This window comes from Oncorhynchus nerka, linkage group LG6 (assembly GCF_034236695.1).
Source record: "Oncorhynchus nerka isolate Pitt River linkage group LG6, Oner_Uvic_2.0, whole genome shotgun sequence".
NCBI lineage: Eukaryota > Metazoa > Chordata > Actinopteri > Salmoniformes > Salmonidae > Oncorhynchus > Oncorhynchus nerka.
In genome coordinates, this window is record NC_088401.1 from 68,641,369 (window position 1) to 68,662,746 (window position 21,378).

General features: G+C 41.7%; 1 protein-coding gene across 1 annotated transcript in view; it reads right to left on the reverse strand.

Moving 5' to 3' along the window:
* Nucleotides 1-446: 446 nt before the first annotated feature.
* Nucleotides 447-21,378, reverse strand: part of LOC115131191 (sideroflexin-5-like) — a 44,028-nt gene continuing 23,096 nt past the window's right edge. The window contains exons 9-14 of the mRNA XM_029662786.2: nt 20,531-20,596; nt 20,225-20,315; nt 7,897-8,012; nt 7,260-7,345; nt 6,970-7,087; nt 447-6,764 (exon numbers count right to left, since the gene is read on the reverse strand). Coding sequence (XP_029518646.1) covers nt 6,687-6,764; nt 6,970-7,087; nt 7,260-7,345; nt 7,897-8,012; nt 20,225-20,315; nt 20,531-20,596 — 555 coding nt within the window. The 3' untranslated portion in view covers nt 447-6,686. The remainder of the gene's footprint in view (nt 6,765-6,969; nt 7,088-7,259; nt 7,346-7,896; nt 8,013-20,224; nt 20,316-20,530; nt 20,597-21,378) is intronic.

Consider the following 21,378-nt stretch of genomic DNA (forward strand, 5'->3'; position numbering starts at 1 on the left):
CCTACGCGTAAACATTTAGCGGCCTCTATTTATTTCACCTTTATTTAACCAGGTAGGCTAGTTGAGAACAAATTCTCATTTACAACTGCGACCTGGTCAAGATAAAGCAAAGCAGTGCAACACAAACACATGGAATAAACAAACATACAGTCAATAATAAAATAGAAAAAAGTATATATACAGTGTGTGCAAAAGCAGTTGATATAGTACTTTTATTTTATTTTCAGTAATACGCTACAGTGAGTGCCTTGTAAATTTATACTACATGATTTCATCGTCCATTAGATGCAATTAATTATATCATGAAGACCAAACTTCCAATAATGTTTTAAAATGTACACACAGTGCCTGATTAATGAATTCAAGACGCTGGAAGCGTCCCCTCTGTTGTCACACTCGGGGAGATGGCTCACATTGTCTGTTACACACATATGACTGGAGACAAATTAATATGTTATATATTTTATCAAACATTATTATTAAACATGTTGATATACCATTGAATCATAGATGACATTTAGTACATTTTGAGTAGCAGAACATCCATTGAAGCTAGAGTCCTTACTTGAAACAATAACAACGTGCAAGCGGTCACCCGTTTCTGTAAAAAGCTGAGGGATGGGCCTGGAGAAATGTAACCACTCTCAAATTCATAGAGCTATAGATGAAAGGACTGACCATACATGATATCAACATTATACACTGAACAAGAATATAAATGCAACATGTAAAGTGTTGGTCCCATGTTTAATGAGCTGAAATAAAAGATCAGACACTTTCCATACGCACAAAAAGCGTATTTCTCTCAATTTTTGTCCTCCTTTTTATATATACTTGTTAGTGAGCATTTCTCCTTTTCCAATATAATCTATCCACCTGACAGGTTTGGCATGGGAAGAAGCTATTTAAACAGCATGATTATTACACAGGTGGACCTTGTGCTGGGGACAAAAGGACACTCTAAAATGTGCAGTTTGTCACACAACACAAAGCCACTGATTGCCGTTGGCATGCTGACTGCAGGAATGTCCACCAGAGCTGTTACCCGAGAATGTCATGTTAATTTCTCTACCATAAGCCACCTCTAATGTTGTTTTAGAGAATTGTCCAGTACGTCAAACTGGCCTCACAACCGCAGACCATGTGTATGGCATCATGTGGGCGAGCGGTTTGCGGATGTCAACATGGTGAACGGGGTGCTCCATAATGGCGCTGGGGGTTATGGTTTGGGCAGGCATGAGCTAATGACAACGAACACAATTGCATTTTATCAATGGCAACTTGAATGTACATAGATACCGTGAGAAGATCCTGAGGCCCATTGTTGTGCAATTCATCCACCGACATCACCTCATGTTTCAGCATGATAATGCACGGCCCCATGTCACAAGAATCTGTACACAATTCCTGGAAACTGAACATTTCCCAGTTCTTCCATGGCCTGCACACTCACCAGACATGTTACCCATTGAGCATGTTTGGGATGCCCTGGATTGACATGTTCAATAGTGTGTTCCAGTTACCTTCAATATCCAGCAACGAAGCACAGCTATCGAAGAGGAGTGAGACAACATTCCACTGGCCACAATCAACAGCTTGGTCAACTCTATGTGAAAGAGATGTGTTGCGCTGGATGAGGCAAATGGTGGTCACACCAGAAACTGACTGGTTTTCTGATCCACACCAGTACATTTTTTTAAGGTATCTGTGACCAACCAATGCATATCTGTATTACCAGTCATGTGAAATCCATAGATCAGGGCCTAATTTATTTATTTAAATTGACTGATTTCCTAATATGAACTGTGCCTCAGTAAAATCTTTGAAATTGTTGCATCTTGCTTTCATATTTTTGTTCAGTATAGTTTTAACCTTGTTTCGAGGCGATAGTGTTAGTTTACATTTACATTGTTTACAAACATTGGAGTTAAACGCGCTTATTGGGATGTGATGGACTGTTGAACTAAGCTCATTGTGCATTTCTAGGTTATATTTTAAAATCATTAATGAGCATATATATAATTAAGTCCAAAAATGGATGTAGCAACTAAGAATTCCAGCTTTAAATACAGCGCATTCAGACACATTCCACATTTTGTTACAGCCTAATTATAAATGGAATTAAACAACAACAAAAAATCCTCAATCTACACACACATAAACACACAATACCCCATAATGACAAAGCAAAAACTGGTTTTAGATTTGTTTTAGCAAATATAATTTAAAAAACAGAAATACCTCATTTACATAAGAATTCATATCCTTTGCTATGAGACTCAATTGATCTCAGGTGCATCCTGTTTCCATTGATCATCCTTGAGATGTTTCTACTAGTCCAACTGTTGTAAATTCAATTGATTGGACAAGGCACACACTTGCGTATATAAGGTCCCACAGTTGACAGTGCAAGTCAGAGCAAAAACCAAACCATGAGGTCGAAGGAATTGTCCATAGAGCTCCGAGACAGGATTGTGTCAAGGCACAGATCTGGGGAAGGGTACCACAAAATGTCTGCAGCATTGAAGGTCCCCAAGAACATAGTGGCCTCCATCATTCTTAAATGGAAGCAGTTTGGAACCACCAAGAGTCTTCCTAGAGCTGGCCTCCGGGCAGCTGAGCCATCGGAGGAAAAGGGCCTTGGTCAGGGAGGTGACCAAAAACCCGATGGTTACTCTGACAGAGCTCCAGAGTTCTTCTGTGGATATGGGAGAACCTTGCAGCACTCCACCAATCAGGACTTTATGGTACAGTGGCGGAAGCCACTACTCTGTAAAAAGGCACATGACAGCCCGCTTGCAGTTTGCCAAAAGGCACCTAAAGACTCTCATACCATGAGAAACAAGAGAAACAAGATTGAGAAATAAGATTCTCTGGTCTGATAAAACCAAGATTGAACTCTTTGGCCTGAATGCCAAGCGTCACATCTGGAGTAAACCTGGCACCATCCCTATGGTGAAGCATGGTGGTGGCAGCATCATGCTGTGGGGATGTCTTTCAGCGGCAGGGACTGGGAGACTAGTCAGGATCGAGGGAAAGATGAACGTAGCAAAGTACAGAGAGATCCTTGATGAAAACCAGATCCAGAGCGCTCAGGACCTCAGACAGGGGCAAAATGTTCACCTTCCAACAGTACAATGACCCTAAGCATACAGCCAAGACAACAAATGAGTGGCTTCGGGACAAGTCTCTGAATGTCATTGAGTGGCCCATACAGAGCCCGGACTTGAACCCGATTGAACATCTCTGGAGAGACCCGAAAATAGCTGTGCAGCGACACTCACCAGCTAACCTGACAGAGCTTGAGGATCTGCAGAGAAAAATGGGAGAAACTCCCCAAATACAGGTGTGCCAAGCTTGTAGCGTCATACCCAAGAATACTCGAGGCTGTAATCGCTGCCAAAGGTGCTTCAACAATGTACTGAGTAAAGGGTCGAAAATATTACATTTACGGAAGTATTTAAGGTTTTTATTTGTAATATACTTGCAAAATTTCTAAAAACATTTTTTTGCCTCGTCATTATGGGGGTATTGTATGTAGATTGATGAGGTGAAAAAGAAATTTAATAAATTTTAGAATAAGACTGAAACATTACAAAATGTGGAAAATGTGAAGGGGTCTGAATACTACCCGAATGCACAAGAGGATGTGGATAACCCACATTGGTTAGTACAATATATTCTGGTAATAATGTTATTATATATACACACAAACATTTTACTGTGCAAAAATAAGTTATTCACCAGTTATTTAACTTATTCGATCAGTCAATACTGTATTGTACCATTTCTCATACTATGATCATTTAAAGGGGAATGTATAAAAATATAAAACGTAGAATATAAAATAAAATAAACGTTTTAGCAACCATGGTCCACAAACAGACTTTCCTCTATAATGTCCTAGAATGGCACTTGTCAAGAAACAGACCTAAGCTGCATCCCAATTCTCCACCCTTCTCCCGAAGCGTGCACTTGCACATTATCCATCATAGTGGCAGAAACGTCCTCCAACCAACACTTACAGTAATCCAGTGCTTTTAAATCCATGATGGTGTACACTTAGGGAGGAGAACTGGGATTCAACAGTAGCTTGTAGGACAGGGTGTAGAGGCTAGGACAGGGTGTAGAGGCTAGTGCAGGGTGTAGAGGCTACAGGCTGATTCTGAACAGGTTCCTTTTTGTTAATCTTTCTATCAGAATCAAGTAGCCTACTGTGTAGCCTAGCCCACTGTGTAGCGTAGACTAGGGTGTAGCCTAGTCTACTGAGTAGCGTAGCCTACTGTGTAACGTAGCCTAGCCTAATTTTTAACATTATTTGGGGCATCATAAGACATGAACAGCCAATCAGGATCTATCACTCAACACTGATTGATATGCTTGTAAAACTCTTGATTTAAAAAATACAAAATAAGTCCGAAAAATCCTAAAAATGTTTGACGTCAGTACATGTATAGTTGAAGTTGGAAGATTACATACACTTAGGTTGGAGTCATTAAAACTTGTTTTTCAACCACTCCACAAATTTCTTGTTAACAAACTATAGTTTTGGCAAGTCAGTTAGGACATCTACTTTGTGCAGGACACAAGTAATTTTTCCAACAATTGTTTAAGGACAGATTATTTCACTTATAAGTCAGAAGTTTACATAAACTAAGTTGACTGTGCTTTTAAAAAGCTTGGAAAATTCCAGAAAATGATGTCATGCTTTAGAAGCTTCTGATAAGCTAATTGACATCATGTGAGTCAATTAGAGATGTACTGGTGGACGCATTTCAAGGCCTACCTTCAAACTCAGTGCCTCTTTGCTTGACATCATGGGAAAATCAAAAGAAATCAGCCAAGACCTCAGAAAATAAATTGTAGACCTCCTCAAGTCTGGTTCATCCTTGGGAGCAATTTCCAAACGCCTGAAGGTACCACGTTCATCTGTACAAACAATAGTACGCAAGTATAAACACCATGGGACCACACAGCCCTCCTACCACTCAGGAAGGAGACATGTTCTGACTCCTAGAGATGAACGTACTTTTGTGCGAAAAGTTCAAATCAATCCCAGAACAACAGCAAAGGACCTTGTGAAGATGCTGGAGAAAGCACGTACAAAAATATATCCAGAGTAAAACGAGTCCTATAAATCGACATAACCTGAAAGTCCGCTCAGCAATGAAGAATCCACTGCTCTAAAACCGCCATAAAAAACCCAGACTACGGTTTGCAACTGCACATGGGGACAAAGATTGTACTTTTTGGAGAAATGTCCTCTGGTCTGATGAAACAAAAATAGAACTGTTTGGCCATAATGACCATCGTTATGTATGGAGGACAAAGGGGGAGGCTTGCAAGCCGAAGAACACCATCCCAACCGTGAAGCACAGGGGTGGCAGCATCATGTTGTGGGGTGCTTTGCTGCAGGAGGGACTTGTGCACTTCACAAAATAGATGGCATCATGAGGTAGGAAATTTATGTGGATATATTGAAGCAACATCTCATGACATCAGTCAGGAAGTTAAAGCTTGGTCGCAAATGGGTCTTCCAAATGGACAATGACCCCAAGCATACTTCCAAAGTTGTGACAAAATGGCTTAAGGACAACAAAGTCAAGCTATTGGAGTGGCCATCACAAAGCCCTGACCTCAATCCTATAGAAAATTTGTGGGCAGAACTGAAAAAGCATGTGCAAGCAAGGAGGCCTACAAACCTGACTCAGATACATCAGCTCTGACAGGAGGAATGGGCCCAAATTCACCCAACTTATTGTGGGAAGCTTGTGGAAGGCTACCCAAAATGTTTGACCCAAGTTAAACCATTTAAAGGCAATGCTACCAAATACTAATTGAGTATGTAAACTTCTGACCCCCTGGGAATGTGATGAAAGAAATAAAAGATTATCTGCTATTATTCTGACATTTCGCATTCTTAAAATAAAGTGTTGATCTTAACTGACCTAAAACAGGGAATTTTTACTAGGATTAAATGTCAGGAATTATGAAAAACTGAGTTTAAATGTACTTGGCTAAAGTGTATGTAAACTTCCGACTTCAACTGTATTCCCTCCCCCAAACATTCAAACAACTACAGCAGTTTGGGTGAACAATAAAAACACATTTCATATTAAAGTTAAAGACAAATGGGTTGATCATCACCACCAATTGTAAAATTGCTGGTATAGGCATAACATTATAAAGTTCCATCATAATATATTATTAGTCTATTATTTCCTTAACTTCCTCAATCATTACTGATTGGCCTCATAGGTGGCATATAGCCTAGCGGTTAGAGTGTTGGACCAGTAACCGAAAGGTAAAAAAATCTGCAGATGTTGATCTTGAGCAAGGCACTTAACCCTAATATGCTCCAGGGGTGCTGACCATGTAAAACAACACAATTCACTGCACCTCTCTGGTGTAAGTGACAATAAAACACATTTTTGTATATGTTGTATTAAAATCATTGGTTAAGACAGCACATGATAATATATGTTACACTATATTAATGCAGCAGAAAGTGCCTGGACCTGTTACCATATTAGGCTATGGGAGAGAGAGCTCTTGGGTGAAGCTTCCCCTAGGTACAGATCTAGGATCAGCTTCCCTTCCGCCAATCCATTAGTGGGGAAACTGGAGTGTCCGTGATAGCCAATCAAAAAGGAGGCTCAGTTGAGTCACTGTTCCCGGGACGGTCCTCACAGTCCCTTGTTGTAGGTCACCACCTTGCTATTGGTTGCCATGGCAATTTCAGGCTCAAGCTGAGACACCTCAATCTATTGAAATTGAACCAGAGAAAGAGAAGTAAGTACACAATACACCTACCAGTCCTCTGCAACACCTAATAGCCCTTCACAGTACCTCCAAACCCAAAACCTTTGTAGTTCGTTCTTAATTACAAGTGAAGAAGGAAATGACAAGTGAAGTGAATTCCTCCCCAGCTGTCCAGGCAGCCTCCAGGGATAGCAGCAGCAGTAGTACCTGAGACATCTGTGGGAATAGGCTGATGGCCAGGGGCAGCGAGAGGCTGAAGGTAGCCAGACACACCAGGCTGTGGATGGGCAGCAACAGCCTCCGATTCGTCTGCAGGAATGGAAGTCTAACAGACATGAAGATTAGCACACATTTTGATATTGCCATTTGTATGGAGTACAATCTCAACACTAATACAATATTTCTTACACACGATTCCAATAGTAATTGTCAACAAGACAAAAAAATGTATGCCACAGACTGTTGATCTGTGCAGTCTGTTGATCTGCATGACATACTTTTCTAGGTAGGACATGATGATGGGAGGAAGGACAAAGATTGGCATCGGGAGGACCACTCTGGTAAAGGCAGTTTCCATAATTGCCTGGGGGGTAGAAAAAATATTCTGCACATGATTCAATTCAAAATATTGCAACGTGTTGGATTAAATTCCCCCTTCCATGAGATTAGAAGGATATGGCATATGTGGAAAAAGGCATAAATGTGTTAGACTAGTAATAAATCATCAAATAAACCTGTTGTTTGTTCAACCTCATATGATGAATCATACCGACTTCAGTAGTGGACAGACTATTCAGAAACGGATTCTCCACACAAAAATACAAATGTCGCATTGAATATACAATATTAACAGTTTACAGACAACATATTTTGTCAGGAACACATCAAATAAAACACTAGAATGGTCATAGACATATCGACAACGTGATAACAGGACGGCCATCTTGGTCAGGGTATCTTTCAGTCTAAAGACCCCTCAAATTTGGAAAAATATTGCATTTGATATATCTTCACAGTATGTTTGATAGCTAGCTAGCCAGTCAGTTTTTGTAGAATGATATCATACATTTCATGGCTAGGAGGAAACAGTGTTTTTATACAGGCTAGTGTGAGTTCCGATGGCCAGCCACTCACATGTTTGGCAGCAATCTTTGAGGAGCCCACCACGTTCCCATTTCCGTCCAGCACGTCGATGCCCTCCGACAGCTCATTGTGCCTCATGAGGCCCACATTGCAAATGTTGGCACTGGCTGAGGAAGTGGAGAAGACTGGTTGTGAAAGTGCCACTGCATAACATTCAGCTGACATTGAGACCTACCTGTTTAAAGACTGTAAAAATGTGTCTTTCCTCCCTCCCATACTTGAAGTAATCACTAATCCAACAACTAGACTACTTTAAAAATGGAAGGAAGTGTAGATTCATTCAGAGTATTCCAACATGACCAACGCATACATTTCACATTAATTTGTTTGGAGGATTCCACTTCAGCAAGTGATTTCTATAGACCAGCCCTCAGTAAGGACATAGGTTACACATGTACAACTAGGGAGAGCTTACAGTATAACCTTGTCAACATTGAACAGTGATCGAGGTAGTAGGAGGATAGCTATTAGCTACACAATGCTAACCACACAAAGCTTACAGAGTGAACTTCCGGCGCCGACAGAGATGGCCACCTCGCTTGACGTTCCTAGGAAACTATGCAGTATTTTGTTTTTTTACGTGTTATTTATTACATTGGTACCCCAGGTAATCTTAGGTTTTATTATATACAGTCGGGAGGAACTACTGGATATAAGAGCAACGTTAACTCACCATCATTACGACCAGGAATACGACTTTCCCGAAGCGGATCCTGTGTTTTGCCCACCACCCGGGACAATGGATCAGATCCCAGCCGGCGTACCAATACAATGACGCCGAAAAAGGGGCAGACGAAGCAGTCTTCTGGTCAGGCTCCGGAGACGGGCACATCGCGCACCGCTCCCGAGCATACTACTCGCCAATGTCCAGTCTCTTGACAACAAGGCTGATGAAATCCGAGCACGGGTAGCATTCCAGAGAGACATCCGAGACTAACGTTCTTTGCATCACGGAAACATGGCTCACTCGAGACACGCTATCGGAGTCGGTACAGCCAGCTGGTTTCTTCACGCGTCGCGCCGACAGAAACAAGCATCTTTCTGGTAAGAAGAGGGGTGGGGGGGTATGCCTTACGACTAACGAGACGTGGTGTGATCATAACAACAAAACAGGAACTCAAGTCCTTCTGTTCACCTGACTTAGAATTCCTCACAATCAAATGTCGACCGCATTATCTACCAAGAGAATTCTCTCCAATTATAATCACAGCCGCATGTTTTCCCCCCCACAAGCAGACACAGACGGACCTGAACAAACTTTATTTATTCAAACAACATCATTGACGAATATGCTGATTCAGTGAGCTAGTTCATTAGCAAGTGCATTGGCGATGTCGTACCCACAGCATCTATTAAAAAATTCCCCAACCAGAAACCGTGGATTGATGGCAGCATTCGCGCAAAACTGAAAGCGTGAACCACTGCTTTTAACCAGGGCAAGGTGACCGGAAACATGACCGAATACAAACAGTGTAGCTATTCCCTCCGCAAGGCAATCAAACAAGCTAAGCGTCAGTATAGAGACAAAGTAGAGTCGCAATTCAACGGCTCAGACACAAGAGGTATGTGGCAGGGTCTACAGTCAATCACGGATTACAAAAAGAAAACCAGCCCCGTCGTGGACCAGGATGTCTTGCTCCCAGACAGACTAAAACAACTTTGAGGACAATACAGTGCCACTGACACGGCCCGCTACCAAAACCTGCGGACTCTCCGTGAGTAAAACATTTAAACGTGTTAACCCTCGCAAGGCTGCAGGCCCAGACAGCAGCCCCAGCCGAGACCTCTGAGCATGCGCAGACCAGCTGGATGGTGTGTTTACGGACATATTCAATCAATCCTTATCCCAGTCTGCTGTTCCCACATGCTTCAAGAGGATTGTTCCTGTTCCCAAGAAAGCTAAGGTAACTGAGCTATACGACTACCGCCCCGTAGCACTCACTCCCGTCATCATGAAGTGCTTTGTGAGACTAGTCAAGGACCATATCACCTCCACCCTACCTGACACCCTAGACCCACTCCAATTTGCTTACCGCCCCAATAGGTCCACAAACGACGCAATCACAACCACACTGCCCTAACCCATCTGGACAAGAGGAATACCCTGGGTCTCGACCCCGCCCTGTGCAACTGGGTACTGGACATCCTGACGGGCCGCCTCCAGGTGGTGAGGGTAGGTAACACCATCTCCACCCTGCTGATCCTCAACACTGGGGCCCCACAAGGGTGCGTTCTGAGCCCTCTCCTGTACTCCCTGTTCACCCACGACTGCGTGGCCATGCACGCATCCAACTCAATCATCAAGTTTGCAGACGACACTACAGTGGTAGGCTTGATTACCAACAACGACGAGACGGCCTACACGGAGGAGGTGAGGGCCCTCGGAGTGTGGTGTCAGGAAAATAACCTCACACTCAACATCAACAAAACTAAGGAGATGATCGTGGACTTCAGGAAACAGCAGAGGGAGCACCCCCCTATCCACATCGACGGGACAGTAGTGGACAGGGTAGAAAGTTTTAAGTTCCTCGTCGTACACATCACGGACAAACTGAATTGGTCCACCCACACAGACAGCATGATGAAGAAGGCGCAGCAGCTCCTCTTCAACCTCAGGAGGCTGAAGAAATTTGGCTTGTCACCAAAAGCACTCACAAACCTTTGCAGATGCACAATCGAGAGCATCCTGTCGGGCTGTATCACCGCCTGGTACGGCAACTGCTCCGCCCACAACCGTAAGGCTCTCCAGAGGGTAGTGAGGTCTGCACAACGCATCACCGGAGGTAAACTACCTGCCCTCCAGGACACCTACACCACCCGATGTCACAGGAAGGCCATAAAGATCATCAAGGACAACAACCACCTGAGCCACTGCCTGTTCACCCCGCTATCATCCAGAAGGCAAGGTCAGTACAGGTGCATCAAAGCAGGGACTGAAAAACAGTTTCTATCTCAGGCCATCAGACTGTTAAACAGCCATCACTAACATTGAGTGGCTGCTGCCATACATGTAAAACAAATGTATCACTAGCCACTTTAAACAATGCCACTTAATATAATGTTTACATACCTTACATTACTCATCTCATATGTATATACAGTACTCTATACCATCTACTGCATCTTGCCTAAGCCGTTCTGTACCATCACTCATTCATATATCTTTATGTACATATTCTTCATCCCTTTACACTTGTGTGTATAAGGTAGCTGTTGTGAAATTTTTAGGTTAGATTACTCGTTGGTTATTACTGCATTGTCGGAACTAGAAGCACAAGCATTGCGCTACTCGCATTAACATCTGCTAACCATGTGTATGTGACAAATAAAATTGGATTTGAGTGAACGTTATTTATAATAAAAGGGTTACATGGAGAAAAATCGGGGCTTCTCTGAAATGAAAATGGATGGTCCTCCCTTCAGCAAAATATATTTTACCGAAACTCTCCCTGAATGTTTGAAAAGAAACAAGTGACCATCCCATGTACCCAAAATAATAACTAAAACAAAGTGGATAGCAGAAAACATGTCTACGTTGTCCCCTCACATCTTGGATAGACCAGAGCCTTAGATGTGCAGGTTACAAAACTGTTTTTCATCCAGTAAGCATTACATGGCAACACAGACATTTTGATAGAGCAGAGGGCTGAGGGCCAGAAGGTTGTTGGTCCGCAGACCACCATGCACAAGAGTAGGGGTGGAAAGATCTCCTTTAGATTAATGCAATGCTTTTACTATATCATCGTATTTGCAGGTCCAAGAAAAGTGCCTTTTATAAACATTTAATGCAATTCCACGTCATTTTACATATCAGAATGTTTTTTTCCCCCACACAAATTACTGAAATTACAGGCTAAATTGAACTAGGCAAGTCAGTTAAGAACAACATATTTACAATGACGGCCTACTCTGGCCAAACCCGGACTCCCAATCATGGCCGGATGTGATACGGCCTGGAATCGAACCAGGTACTATAGTGACGCCTCTTGCACTGAGATGCAGTGCCTTAGACCATTGTGCCACTCGGGAGCCAAAATCAGTGTGCCTTATTTGCAACAAAACTGTCCGTTTGCAAATAATTAAGTCTGAGACGTCATTAGGAATCTTTCAAAAGTTAGGCCTACCTTTCCACCCTAGGCAGAGTAGACCTAATGACGCAGAATAATGTAAGCTTTATCTGCTGGCTATTCTTCTTCTGTGGCTTAACCCAACGAGAGAAGGTCACAAGTGTTTCCCTAAAAGCTGTCTGGGTTTAAACATCTTCTATTGTACAGAAAGTGAATAGCTTAATTAAGCGATAGTGACAGAATTAGATTACTTCCCAAGCAAAGTTTATTTTTTGTCTCCTCGGCTATAGAAGGTTGTAGCTCAGCCTCTAAATGTCAAACAAACGAAACAATGATATCACCCATATGCATTGGAGTCACGGTCTTTCTAGCAGAAAGCAACACGGACCAAAGCTCTGCTATAGATCCATTTATTTTCTTCAAAATTTAAGCTAAGGGGTAGGTCTGTGATTTTCACCATTTTCTTTAATAAAAAGGTAGGCCTATGGCATACCCTCTCATACCCCCTCAATTCAAGTCTTGGTTTGAACTTAACAGCCCTTCACTGATATGAAGGTAGGCTATTTAAAGAGTGCATGGTGGGTGGAGGATATAGCAGCCTATAGCCTAATTTCATCATTCAAACAGATAGGCCTACCTCTTATTTCTTAAATAGGAATAAATAGGCTCCAACACAAAGCCATCTTGTTGGTAGTAAAGTGTCATTAAAATGAGGACTGTTGAAATGAATTATGCCTACTCGAATTTGCCGATTTATTGTGATATGGCTGCTGCTTCAAGGTTCAGAACCACAATGTAAGTTACTAGAATATATTTAAATATATACAGTTGAAGTCGGAAGTTTACATACACTTAGGTTGGAGTCATTAAAACTTGTTTTTCAACCACTCCACACATTTCTTGTTAACAAACTATAGTTTTGGCAAGTCGGTTAGGACATCTACTTTGTGCATGACACAATCAATTTTTCCAACAATTGTTTAGACAGATTATGTCACTGTATCACAATTCCAGTGGGTCAGAAGTTTACATACACTAAGTTGACTGTGCCTTCAAACAGCTTGGAAAATTCCAGAAAATTATGTTATGGCTTTAGAAGAGTCTGATAGGCTATTTGACATCATTTGAGTCAATTGGAGGTGTACCTGTGGATGTATTCAAGGTCTAGCTTCAAACTCAGTGCCTCTTTGCTTGACATCATGGGAAAATCAAAAGAAATCAACCAAGACCTCAGAAAATAAATTGTAGACCTCCTTAAGTCTGGTTCATCCTTGGGAGCAATTTCCAAATGCCTGAAGATACCACATTCATCTGTACAAACAATAGTATGCAAGTATAAACACCATGGGACCACGCAGCCCTCCTACCGCTCAGGAAGGAGACATGTTCTGTCTCCTAGAAATTAACGTACTTTTGTGCGAAAAGTTCAAATCAATCCCAGAACAACAGCAAAGGACCTAGTGAAGATGCTGGAGGAAACAGGTACAAAAGTATATATATCCACAGTAAAACGTGTCCTATATTGACATAACCTGAAAGGCTGCTCAGCAAAGAAGAAGCCACTTTTTGGAGAAATGTCCTCTGGTCTGATAAAACAAAAATAGAACTGTTTGGCCATAATGACCATTGTTATGTTTGGAGGAAAAAGGGGGAGGCTTGCAAGCCGAAGAACACCATCCCAACCGTGAAGCACGGGGTGGCAGCATCATGTTGTGGGGGTGCTTTGCTGCACGAGGGACTGGTGCACTTCACAAAATAGATGGCATCATGAGGTAGGAAAATTATGTGGATATATTGAAGCAACCTCTCAAGACATCAGTCAGGAAGTTAAAGCTTGGTCGCAAATGGGTCTTCCAAAAATGGACAATGACCCCAAGCATACTTCCAAAGTTGTGGCAAAATGGCTTAAGGACAACAAAGTCAAGGTATTGGAGTATCGAGCAAGGAGGCCTACAAACCTGACTCAGTTACACCAGCTCTGTCAGGAGGAATGGGCTAAAATTCACCCAACTTATTGTGGTAAGTTTGTGGAAGGCTACCCGAAACGTTTGACCAAAGTTAAACAATTTAAAGGCAATGTTACCATACACTCTAATTGAGTGTATGTAAACTTCTGACCCACTGGGAATGTGATGAATGAAATAAAAGCCTAAATAAATCAATCATTCGCTCTATTATTCTGACATTTCACATTCTTAAAATAAAGTGGTGATCCTAACTAAGACAGGGACTTTTTACTGGGATTAAATGTCAGGAATGGTGAAAAACTGAGTTTAAATGTATTTGGCTAAAGTGTGTAAACTTCCGACTTCAACTGTATGTGTGTGTGTGTATCTATATATATATATATATATATATATATATAGCAATGGGGGGGTTTCACCATTGCAATATTTAGATTTTTTTTACTTATTACTATTTATTTATTAACAAACAAATATCAACAATCAAAAGAGGAATAGTCACATGCAAACAAGCATACATACAATCTATTTACATTGCCAGGAATCCAAAACTAAAACATATTCATTAAGAATAAAAGTTTTAATCGCTTAAAAAAAAAAGTAATAAGTAGTGCCATATTATATAAATTCAATTATAAAGTGAACTAAAAGTTTTCTGAATTAGACCATTTGCATTTGTGAATATTAAATGTACCTAATATTATTAGCAGTTCAATTAAATATCTTCATCATTGTCAGAATTTCTGAAATAAATCATATCAAAATCTTTAAAATTGTACAACCTGTCCTGTTTTTTTTGTAACAAAGTTCTGTATGTCAATCCCAAACAAGTATACTTTAAATACAGGTAAAAACAAATAATGGTCTCCTTCTCCATTCCAAAGAAATCACAACTTGAATCTTTCCAAAACATGTTTCACAGGATAAATTATATGTAACATTTTAAATGAAACATCCTTTACCTTGTTACTGATACAATATTTGTTAGCAATTTTAGCAAGTTATTTGACAGGAAGGCCATAAAGATCATCAAGGACAACAACCACTCGAGCCACTGCCTGTTCACCCCGCTATCATCCAGAAGGCGAGGTCAGTACAGGTGCATTAAAGCAGGGACCGAGAGACTGAAAAACAGCTTCTATCTCAAGGCCATCAGACAGTTAAACAGCCACCACTAACATTGAGTGGCTGCTGCCAACACACTGACTCAACTCCAGCCACTTTAATAAGGGGAATTGATGGGAAATTATGTAAAATATATCACTAGCCACTTTAAACAATGCTACCTAATATAATGTTTACATACCCTACATTATTCATCTCATATGTATACGTATATACTGTACTCTATATCATCTACTGCATCCTTATGTAATACATGTATCACTAGCCACTTTAACTATGCCACTTGTTTACATACTCATCTCATATGTATATACTGTACTCGATACCATCTACTGTATCTTGCCTATGCTGCTCTGTACCATCACTCATTCATATATCTTTATGTACATATTCTTTATCCCCTTACACTGTGTATAAGACAGTAGTTTTGGAATTGTTAGATTACTTGTTGGTTATTACTGCATTGTCGGAACTAGAAGCACAAGCATTTCGCTACACTCGCATTAACATCTGCTAACCATGTGTATGTGACCGAAAAAATCTTGCTGAGGGAAATGTAGTATCACAAACAATATTAATAATCTGTTCATTACTACATTTATCTTTGAGGATGTTAATATTGCAAATTAATATATTTGAATGTAAATCTGTTACATCAACCACAGAGAAAAAATAAATATATTGGAGTCGCATAATTTTTGTTGTTGTTGCATATTCTCTCTGGGTTATTGGAATTCTAAACTTATCAATAAATTCCCCATATGAGAGTAGATATCCATCCTCATTCAGTAACTGACCAACCAAAATAAATGTATTCTCAAACCAGTTCTGAAAAAAAATGGCTTATTTTTAATCATATACCTTTGATGTTCCATAGAAAGTATCTGTGTGGAGGACAATTATGTTTATACGCTAACATCCAAGCTAAAAGTGCCTGCTTATGAAATTTGGCCAATTTTATTGGGATTTTATAAACATCAAAATTACACGGAAGCAGAAATTCTAAACCACCACCAGAGTCAAATAAATACATAGGGAAGACATTCCAAATACTGTCCTGGGGGGCGCAGCTGTCTAAGGCACTGCAGTGCTTGAGGTCTCACTACAGATCCAGGTTCGATCCTGGGCTGTGTTGCAGCCGGCCGCGACTGGGAGACCAATGAGGCGATGCACAATTGGCCCAGCTTTGTCCAGGTTTGGCCGGCCGAGATGTCTTTGTCCCATCGCGCTCTAGTGACACCTGTGGCGGGCCAGGCGCATGCACGCTGACTCGGTCGCCAGTTGTACGGTGTATGGTGCGGCTGGCTTCCGGGTTAAGCGAACAGTGTGTCAAGAAGCAGTGCAGCTTGGCAGGGTCATGTTTTGGAAGACTCATGGCTCTCGACCTTCGCCTCTCCCGAGTCCGTACGGTAGTTGCAGCGATAGGACAAGACAAACTACCAATTGGATACCACGAAATTGGGGAGCAAAAAGTTTTTTTAAAAAGTTTTAAAAAATAAATATAAAATAAATATGTATTATTTAGAGTATTGAAATCGAAAACCCCAAGACCTCCTTGTTCTTGGGTAATACTGAGAATATATTTCCATAGGTAGTGAGGCTTGTTCTGAATCTGGCTTATTTTGAGGTCATAACTCTGATTATTGCCCATGATGTATTTAACATTGTTTTTTAATCAAATCTATCAATGTTGACCTCTGGTCCTACTCATCTTCACGCTCTCCTTCTCAAACTGAACATAGGCTAGTCCACAACGCAAGATTAAAAAATATATATAATGTGCTCTGTCGGTCTAATCACATATTAGTTTCAGAAGCTTTTGACGCTCTTTCTGAACTGCCACCGTAGGCCTACACAGCACAGCCATTGGTTAGGCAGCACACAAAACAGTTTTTGATCAGCAAGAGCAGAGCAGGCCAGGGCTCAGGGTTGGAATATTCATTGCAATGTGTAATGCGGCCTAGTTGTATTTAAACCATCCCAGCAGCTATCTTAGAAATATAACTTTGCTCGGAGCATGCACTTCGCAGTATAGTCTATAGCCTATGAATCATTTGATTGAGACCGCACTAAATATTTTATAGACACTTGATATTGCAAGCCCAGCAGAGAATCAGAGATGAGGGCACACATCGATATGTAGCCTAATAAGCAACTAATTCTAAAACACTGAGAAATTCAACCCTTCTGTCAATTTTGATCCATCCCTTTTGAATAGAAGTCAGCAGCAAAACATCAGCAAGGACATTTTATAAGCCTGCAAAACTCTGCCTCCTCTGACACCAGTTTATTTGCATCTCTTGTTAAAAGGTGATGTATCCATGTGAGGGATGCAAAGGGGAAGACCTACATACAGGAGAGGACAGAGAATGAACCCAAACGTAATGGCAGTATTTATTTGCACCTGTAGCTCATATTTTTTTTATTTCACCTTAATTTAACCAGGTAGGCTAGTTGAGAACAGGTTCTCATTTACAACTGTGACCTGGCCAAGATGAAGCATAGCAGTGTGAACAGACAACACAGAGTTACACATGGAGTAAACAATTAACAAGTCAATAACACAGTAGAGAAAAAAGGGGAGTCTATATACAATGTGTGCAAAAGGCATGAGGAGGTAGGCGAATAATTACAATATTGCAGATTAACACTGGAGTGATAAATGATCAGATGATCATGTACAGGTAGAGATATTGGTGTGCAAAAGAGCAGAAAAGTAAATAAATAAAAACTGTGGGGATGAGGTAGGTGAAAATGGGTGGGCTATTTACCAATAGATTATGTACAGCTGCAGCGATCGGTTAGCTGCTCAGATAGCTGATGTTTGAAGTTGGTGAGGGAGATAAAAGTCTCCAACTTCAGCGATTTTTGCAATTCGTTCCAGTCATAGGCAGCAGAGTACTGGAACGAAAGGCGGCCGAATGAGGTGTTGGCTTTAGGGATGATCAATGAGATACACCTGCTGGAGCGCGTGCTACGGATGGGTGTTGCCATCGTGACCAGTGAGCTGAGATAAGGCGGAACTTTGCCTAGCATGGCCTTGTAGATGACCTGGAGCCAGTGGGTCTGGCGACGAATATGTAGCGAGGGCCAGCCGACTAGAGCATACAAGTCGCAGTGGTGGGTAGTATAAGGTGCTTTAGTGACAAAACGGATGGCACTGTGATAAACTGCATCCAGTTTGCTGAGAAGAGTGTTGGAAGCAATTTTGTAGTTGACATCGCCGAAGTCGAGGATCGGTAGGATAGTCAGTTTTACTAGGGTAAGCTTGGCAGCGTGAGTGAAGGAGGCTTTGTTGCGGAATAGAAAGCCGACTCTTGATTTGATTTTCGATTGGAGATGTTTGATATGGGTCTGGAAGGAGAGTTTGCAGTCTAACCAGACACCTAGGTACTTATAGGTGTCCACATATTCAAGGTCGGAACCATCCAGTGTGGTGATGCTAGTCGGGCAAGCGGGTGCAGGCAGCGATCGGTTGAAAAGCATGCATTTGGTTTTACTAGCGTTTAAGAGCAGTTGGAGGCCACGGAAGGAGTGTTGTATGGCATTGAAGCTCGATTGGAGGTTAGATAGCACAGTGTCCAATGACGGGCCGAAAGTGTATAGAATGGTGTCGTCTGCGTAGAGGTGGATCAGGGAATCGCCCGCAGCAAGAGAAACATCATTGATATACACAGAGAAAAGAGTCGGCCCGAGAATTGAACCCTGTGGCACCCCCATAGAGACTGCCAGAGGACCGGACAACATGCCCTCCGATTTGACACACTGAACTCTGTCTGCAAAGTAATTGGTGAACCAGGCAAGGCAGTCATCCGAAAAACCGAGGCTACTGAGTCTGCCGATAAGAATATGGTGATTGACAGAGTCGAAAGCCTTGGCAAGGTCAATGAAGACGGCTGCACAGTACTGTCTTTTATCGATGGCGGTTATGATGTCGTTTAGTACCTTGAGTGTGGCTGAGGTGCACACGTGACCGGCTCGGAAACCAGATTGCATAGCGGAGAAGGTACGGTGGGATTCGAGATGGTCAGTGACCTGTTTGTTGACTTGGCTTTCAAAGACCTTAGGATAGGCAGGGCAGAATGGATATAGGTCTGTAACAGTTTGGGTCCAGGGTGTCTCCCCCTTTGAAGAGGGGGATGACTGCGGCAGCTTTCCAATCCTTGGGGATCTCAGACGATATGAAAGAGAGGTTGAACAGGCTGGTAATAAGGGTTGCGACAATGGAGGCAGGTTTCCGGAAGGTATAAACAATTTTTTTTTAAATCGGGAAGAGATAGTGTACATATGGGCCACTGCGTTTTTGGGACGCGGCGATGCAGACGGTTAGCAGGCCTGTGCTGACAAGCTAACAGATTAGCAGGCCGGGGTAAACAAGGTAGTAGTTAGCGGACCTGGGCTAAACAAGCTAGCAGTTAGCATGCCGAACTAGCAAGCAAGGAGATAGCGAGGGCTAGAGAGTTAGCCTTTGGAGGACGTCGCGATGGGGTGAGTCTGTTTATTCCTCTTCATGCAGTGATATCGATAGACCGGTCGTAGTCAAGGTATTGTAGCCCAGGAGTATGCTAGGAGCTCTGGCCGGGCTAGCTTCAAGCTACGTGGGTGGAAACGCTAGCCAGGAGTAATCAACCAGGGTTGCTGTTTAGCTCGATAGCTAGTTGCGAAGATCCAGCTGAAGAATGTTCCGTTTGTGGTGGGAATCCGGGGGTAAAAAAATTTAAATAGGTCCGTTATGCTCTGGTTAGTGTCGCGTTGTTCGAACTGGCGAGAGATTTCCGAGCTAAAGGTTAGTTGATGACCGGTTAGCTGAAGACCGCTAGCATAGCTGGTAGTTAGCTGGCTAGCTTCAGTTGAGGGGGTCCGGTTCCGAAGTAAATATAACTACTTTAGGAAAAGTAGCTACATTGGCGGGTTGCAGAAGAGTATTTGGAAGCTTAGGTTTAGCAAAATGTTTTTAAAGATATGCGAAGAAAAAAAATATAAAAAAATATCTAAAACGAAAAAGAGACGATATTTACAGAGAGACGATACGACAGGACAACTTACTGCTACGCCATCTTGGAATATTACATTGTGGTAAACGGGTGTTTTAATCAAGTCTAGATTTTCACATGAATACTGTCATGATAATCACTTAATAAATCAGTATTTATGAATACATACCCACAGCTGGGAAAGGGATGAGTCTCTGTATGATTATTTGGGTTGCTGGACTCAACCTGTTGGCTCTCTGAATCAGTACATTCAGTCCCACCTAAACACAGCACAAACTTTAGGATAAACCCACAACTAAATGTGTACTGTTTTACACCTGTCGTATCCTATGCATGTGGCAAATAAACTTTGAAACTTAAACCCATTTAACTTGTAGCACCTATGTTATTACATATAACACAAATAGGCAGGACAGAATCCCTGCTCTGAGACTGAATATTAATTACCATAAATGTATAATAATCAACAACTGACCGCAAGGGAGACAGCACTGGTCACAGCTCCGAAGTAACCTTGCAGAAACTTGGATGTTGGTGTAGGCTAATATAAACAACAACATGAATGACTTAGTATTTCACAGCCTCTCATTACCTTGAATACTAAAACTCTAAATAGAAAATGGACACTTCGACATCAGCCATATGTGCAAAACACTTCTTTTTTTAGGGCAAACCTTAGCAAAACATTTCTTATTGCAAGTCCAGGTAATCCCTCCCTGTTTCAGTCAATTTTATTCTGTTTGGGCCAAATAAACATGACCCATGGCTAAATAGGTAATTATTAATACAACATCACAATAAGGTGCAGAGAGTTCGATTTGACCTGCTGGGGAGAAGTTCATTGCTGTTTAACGCTGATGATGGAACTAAAAGTGCGCAATTGTTTTGCATTGAATAATCTGAAATTTGTAGTTCTGACTATGCTCTTCAAGAGCTGATGATAATACAACAAATAGTTAACATTTATTTAACAATCCCTTGAAAACGGAACATACTTGTCAATGGTTTTAGCTGAGATGGAGTTCTCCTTGCCCCCCACCAGTCAAATCAAACGTATTGTGACGTTTTAGTGATAACCACACTGAAGGAAATCTACAGTACCAGATGGAGGAGGTGCAGTGCTAGTTGCTATTGAGCAGCACAGTCTGTGGACTAAAAACACTTACACAGAACTGTAATTTAGTAATAGCTTTTCTGGGAATCAAGCAGTAAACAAAATCCATTATCCTCTCATACCCTACCTTAGCAGCAACATCCTACGCTACCTTAGCAGCAACATCCTACGCTACCTTAGCAGCAACATCCTACGCTACCTTAGCAGCA